The sequence below is a fragment of the Sinocyclocheilus anshuiensis genome, unplaced genomic scaffold (assembly GCF_001515605.1).
Source record: "Sinocyclocheilus anshuiensis isolate Anshui unplaced genomic scaffold, SAMN03320099.WGS_v1.1 scaffold364, whole genome shotgun sequence".
NCBI classification, from domain to species: domain Eukaryota; kingdom Metazoa; phylum Chordata; class Actinopteri; order Cypriniformes; family Cyprinidae; genus Sinocyclocheilus; species Sinocyclocheilus anshuiensis.
This window is the reverse complement of record NW_015555735.1, coordinates 234,042-240,550: the sequence shown is the minus strand read 5'-3', so window position 1 is coordinate 240,550 and position 6,509 is coordinate 234,042. Positions and strand designations below refer to the sequence as shown.

Here is a 6,509-nt window from a genome sequence, read left to right as displayed (position 1 = left end):
TCTCAAAACAGTTCTGAAGGATGCTTTTTGTTTATGTTTGCTGACAGACACCAGTGTTTCCCACAGACTGCAAATTCATTCTCTGCCAGCAGGAGGCGCTTTGGGAGCTGGAGATATAGCAGTTTCCCCGGTAACGGCTGTAATCAAATAAGCGCAGCTCACAAACGCTATCAGGCATTACAGGAAAGAAGAAATGAAAATGACATTGAAGCTTTTCTGAAGACAGTCAGTTCTTTTCAAAGATACATTCATATAAAAACACCCGCACTGCATTTTAATTTTGAAATGTGAAACACTCATTTTATTCAACGAAGTATAAGCCTTTTGGAAAATCTATTTGTGGCGGTCAGTTTTGATATTGTGATGAGCCAAAGTCGCGCAGGTAAAGTCGCAGGTCTTTACACTCGTTGGTCTTCACACAAGGAGGCCTGAACGCTTCCGCTGATGCTTCCGCGTCAGCGCACAGACATCAGATAAACACACAGTCTAAAACACTAAAGTGAAAACAGCTGTGGCCACCTTCTAATTAGCACAGCCAATAACCTATAGCAGGGCAATTGCTCAAATCATTTATTCAATGAAGTATAAGCCTTTTGGGAAATCTATTTGTGGCGATAAGTTTTGATATTGTGACGAGCCGCCACAAATAACTCAATGTATAGGAAACACTGGACACTGCTATAAGTCAAATGGCCATAGTGATAACAAAAATAAAAGATTTCACACATATTGCACTGCCTGCTGCTCATAACTGCTTAAGAGTGCGCTGGCCACGAGCTAATATATAACATCGTGGAGGCTATTGTCGGACCCACAGACACATTTCATGAGGAAAGTTAATGTGTACGTTATAATCAGCCCAGAAGTTTCATCTGATTTGAACGTGTTTCTACTTTCAAATGCAAATGACTTGTTGCACTTATGAATATGATAACTTTCCGGCATCAATTCTAGTAGGGTAAAACGTAATCCCGCTTTCGAAACGGTCTGTTTTGCCCTGCCATTAGCTGAGGTTGTGTGTGAACAAGCCGCGGCTGCTGCAGCCTGTTAAACGGTCGACCTCTACATACAACATTCAAAATCAGATCCGTTATCATGCTAAAAACCTGTCACTCGACTCATGAATCATCACGTCTGCTCTGCTGATCCCTTGTGATTGGCTATAAGTGCGGCCGCGACGTCAACATCAGCACCAGTCATCTTTGCAATGTACGTGTGTTTACTATAGTACCGTCCGTGATGACTGATTGGATGCAGTACATGCACACTTGGGCTTGTTTGTTAACCAATTAGCCTATGCAATTTATGTTTGAAAATCGCCAAGCTGACCACAAACCAGCCCAAATTTTGTCCACCCACCCAAGCCAATTTTTACCCGCACAATCAAATTCAAAACCCCCCAATCTGGCAACACTGGACACATCTCTCAGTGTGCAATGGTCTTATAGACTTGAAATTACAGGAGGTCTGTAGTAACAAACACATCAACTGGTTAAGACATCAAGTATGATAATACATTATTTTTTCTTTTTATAACCTGAGCTCAAATATGGAAGTGTGCTTAATGGGTACATTTACCCTATTTACAGACATGGTCTAAACCTATAAAACGTTCTACTAGGATAAATAAAAAAGCATCAGTTCTCCTGCTCCAACAGTGATCCACACAGAGCCACGAGTTCCTGCTGTAGTCATTGACAGCAGTACGATTCCAGCTCGGGCCCACTCACCATCTACGCCTGAACCACTGCCAGGGTCACTCTGCATTCCATGCAGCCAAATGCTAACATGTGCATTAAATCAGTGCTTAGCATCACATGCCAGAATGTGATCCAACAGTGAAGCAATGCCTCTACACACACATACTCCCAATCCTGTAAGCCAAGGCCGGTCACTAATGGTCTGCTTTCTCATTCATCCCCATATAACGTCTAAGCTAATAGGTCTCCTATATCCAGATGTCCCAGAGAGGGTGGAGGTGGAGCAAGATAATAGAGCACAAGAACTTCAACCCTGCCTCTGTCCGCTAGACCATTTCCTGCTCGTCTTCCACAGAGCAGACAAACTCCCAGGTCATTTATATATCATAAAACCTACGTTACTCTCATACCACGCCAAGGAAATCTTGTCTCATTATTTTAGAAGTATACTGAGTGAGATGACGTTTGTTCGAATATAGAATATTTGTTTATGACCGTTATCTTTACTTTCCAGTATAATAAAAAATACCCACATCCCCCAGGCTCCGAATCCTGTCTAGACAAGATAAAAGATCATCTGAGGTCTACTGAGGTTCTTTTTTTGTGGTCTCAACTAAACCTATTATCAGAGCTCGACAGAAAAGACTCCTCTGCGACAGTCAAAATCATCTGACAGGCCGTCTGAGGTGGCGTCACATGGTCAATGACTCAATCACATGACTTCAGACACAACTACTCATATTTAGTTATTGCATCAACAGTCATATAAATTACTTCCAAGTTTCCTGAAAGAACTGATGATTACTGAAAATTTTAAATTTAAAGGGACAGTAAACCTTAAACATGACTTGAACATTTTGTTGAAGCCAATGGGGTCCAAAAAAACACCGAACTCCACTGACTTTCATTGTATGGATATTATATGGATAAACCATAGAAGAAAGGTTCGGAATGACATGAGGGTGAATAAATGATAACAAAAATTACATTTTTGGCTAAACTATACTTTTTAGACAAAACAGCAGGCTATTCTTTACAGTTAACGTGTAATGCACTGCCTAGTGAATGACTAAAAGTTAATCACAGTCTTCTGAACTTCTCTTCATCAGGCCTACATTATGCACTTATTTCTTGGGCATGAGCATTACATTTGGATCGGCATAATTTAAAATGTGGGCTATTTGTAGGCCAGTTTTCTGAGCCATACTAAAAAGGACTGTTGCATAATTCATACAGATGTCACAGAAAACTATCTGGAGTATTTATTCAAAAGGCATCCGGTGTGCTTTGTAGGCACCATTTTCCTAATTTCTTTGGATAGTTATTGTTAACATCACAAATTTGAAAACAAATGCTATAAAAGGAATAACTAGGTCAAGCTCTTTGTGTCCAATCAAGTTTTATAGTACAAAACATTTTAAATTTCCATCTGCCAACAAAGACTTGTTTTGTGGTATGCTCTAATCATCAAAAAACATGAAAATTCTATAAACATACAATAAAAATAGAAATATTAGGCTATAAAATAAAAATCAGACTACATTAAATTGTAGCATAAACACATTTTTACCATTCATAATTTTCTAATAAAAAATAACATGTCAAGCATATGACATTAAGAATATTTTTGTTTAGTTTTGTGCCACTTGATTTACAATGTAAAAATCTGACGCTTGAAGTCAAACTAAACGATAAGCATCTAGTGTGCACACTCTGATTCAAATCGCTTCTACTACCCAAACTAACTGAGCAAACTTGGGCCAAGTACTGATCAACTGGCTTTAGATACCTGATTTTGGAGCAAATTAGGGATGCACGATATATCGGCCACCATATCGGTATCGGTAAATAAAGAATTATCGGTTATCGGTATCGGACAAAATTTTCATATCGGTGCATCCCTAGAGCAAATAAGAGCAATTACACTCAATATCTGCCTTAGATAATAATGTTTACGTCACGCAAAACAAACGCTAAAGAATCGACAGGACTCTTTTGTGGGCGACCAAGAAGAAGCACTAGCAGAGGATGTGCCTATCCATGCACTTGAATAGACCGCTAAGAATGCGGGAATATGGAGCATGTCCACTGCATGCAAATAGACCTGTGGCGAGCTCGGCTTGCACTCATACGGTAACAATTCATGCAAGCAGAGGAATACCATATGATAGGCGTTTGAATTTGTAAACGACTCCGGCGATTGCACGGGCCTATGAAGCTATTACGAAATAACTCAACTCCCACATCTCCAAGCTGTCCCCATACGACACGTTAAACGCGTTAAAAACCGTCTGATTTGTGGCTTCTGTGCACAAATGCTGATAACGCGAATGTTTCATAATGAATTAGCGCGAGTCTGGATGTGGATAACAAGGACAGATGTAGCAATCACAGCACAGGTGATAGCAAAATTGCGCAAATGCCCTCCTAGGCATATTTACTTATTCAAAATCAATCCTGCAAGCCTGAAATGATCACACTGCTGCCCACATAGTGGGTGTCGAAAGCAGCAGCCCACACGTTGCCTGGTCACTATCACCAGGCCATGTCTGAAAACTTTACAGACTGTCTCCTAAATGCATGCATGGACAAAATAACACGTTTAATCGTGGTTACTCACCTTCAGTAGCTCTGGTGGGATCTACAATCTCTATTGCACAAACTAATCCCAGGTAAAGCAATCCAACAGCCAGCATGTTTGCATTGCAAGATGACATTGCCTATGGAAATATCACAATTGTTCACGTAAGGCTGGATTCAAACACCTCATCCAAACCTCACGATTGTCCGCCGTGGTCTGTTGTTTCTTGCGCCCTCCGACACGCTAGCAAACGTAGCTGAGCAGACAATATGCACAGCAGAGAATGTGTCATTAAAATCGATGCATAAAAAGGCTTTTCCAGCCTAAAAAGACGAGGTGTTGTACAATGGCACGGTCATGTAACGTTATGTTGCTTACTGAATAACAGCATGCAAACAGAGGTATGTGGTGTCTTTTTTTTTTTTTTTAAGAATCCTTAAAATCAAAGCGGTCTTCTCTGTGATAAAAAAAATTATTCCTTTTGCAAAATCAGGATCATACAAATGCAAGATCGTCCGTTGGCGTGCCTCGCTGCAAAAATAAAAATAAAAAAGGCTCCTCTCTTCTGTGCCCCACCGCTTCTGATGCTGGTGGTTACAATTTGAGTGAGGGGGAAAAAAGTGGAGCCTCTACTGGACTGCTGCATGACGTCATCCACCTCGACAGGAGTCCAAAAAAACTGAAAGCCCGACGCGGCACTGGGCTCCTGCGCATGCGCGGCTCAGCTTACGGCTGACCATTTGTTTTCCCCCTCAGTCGGTGGAAACTGATCCGGCCACGCAGCCATCTTGGCTCTAAAATGATGACTCAAAGTAGGCCTAATTAATTAGTATTAGTTGACTAGCTTTATGAGGAATTGCTTTTGGCTAGATAGCTGTTGCTACTAAATAATGAAGTTTTAAAATTCAGGTCTTGTGCAGGCTTATTACTTTATATTGTACATTTTTCTTCTAATATGATAACATTACGAATGAATAATAACAAAAAACTACTTAAATAATAATAATGCAAAATATGTCATGTTTATATGTAACTATTATTATTATTATTGGTCATAGACAGTTCTGACGGAAGTTTAGGTGGCTAGGATTCCCCTGTTGCTGTTTTGCTTTATTTACATTTTAAATTTTAAAATTATTAAAGCACACTAAACTGAAATGTAATAAATTGAAATGTATTTATTAATACAAAGAGTAGCTGTGTAATAATTAGGGTTAGCTATTGGTTCCCCCTCTGTTTCTTCCTTTGTTCATGTTTAGGTATGAGTTCTTTTGTCTCTTATCTTAAAGTGATATATGGGTCCATCTAGTGGGCAATAAAGGTTATTGCATGAGCGGAGTTGGTTCTCATTTTCTTGGTCGTTATATCATAGATAAAGTAAAAACTTCATGGGTGAAAAAATTTTCATTCTAAGAAAATTAGCATTTGTAAAATCAGTAGCACTAATAAGTGGGGCGTTTCTTTTTGTGGGCCTTTTTGTGCCTTCTTGCTGTCTTAAATCCACATGTCTTTTATCCTGGAGGAAGTTTATTGGAGGTCACAGTCCAAGGAACAGATAAACACATCTCTAGACAGTGTGGAATTATCTGAAGCTTGGAAAATCCACCTCACTAACAGCAGGATTTTATTTTATATATATTGTATTCTTTTATGCATTTGCACTTGGAGCACCAACCATGAAGAGAGTGATTCAAAAGAGATCATTTCTTCATGGTAGACGCCTGTGATGGAACATCTAACCAGTGGAAAATGCAACATCTGCTAAGCCTATGGTTTTGATAACCAGGTGTATTACCTGATATGGACAGAGAGGAAACAGAGAGACCGACTGCAAGCTCGTGGATGAGTCCATGCAGGGATTGAGCCTAACTGAGATATTTTATAATGCCACAACACAATCACATTTAGTCTTATTGAAGGCTCATTTAATTATTTATTTTTTAATGTTATTATCTAAATTAATTATTCCTTTACAGTTTCAGAAATTGTCTGGGCTCTACAAAATTTCAACATTACTAAAGCATTCAGGCACTTATAGATAGGTAATAAATAAATTACTTAATTAGCCTAATTAAAATTACTTAATTCAAAGTAAATAAATATTTTTTTCAAAACAATGCAATCATTTAAGACAATTAATTAAATATAGATCATTTAAAAATAATTATTAAATAATTGTAATGTAATAATAATTATAATAAAATTTAAATATATATTTTTGAAAGCAT

At 38.6% G+C, this 6,509-nt stretch overlaps 1 protein-coding gene across 1 annotated transcript in view; it reads right to left on the bottom strand.

Moving 5' to 3' along the window:
* The window catches only part of LOC107673053 (low-density lipoprotein receptor-related protein 1-like), a 154,256-nt gene extending 149,319 nt beyond the window's left edge, over nucleotides 1–4,937 (bottom strand). The window contains exon 1 of the mRNA XM_016466490.1: nucleotides 4,321–4,937. Coding sequence (XP_016321976.1) covers nucleotides 4,321–4,417 — 97 coding nt within the window. The 5' untranslated portion in view covers nucleotides 4,418–4,937. The remainder of the gene's footprint in view (nucleotides 1–4,320) is intronic.
* Between the last annotated feature and the right edge of the window lie 1,572 nt (nucleotides 4,938–6,509).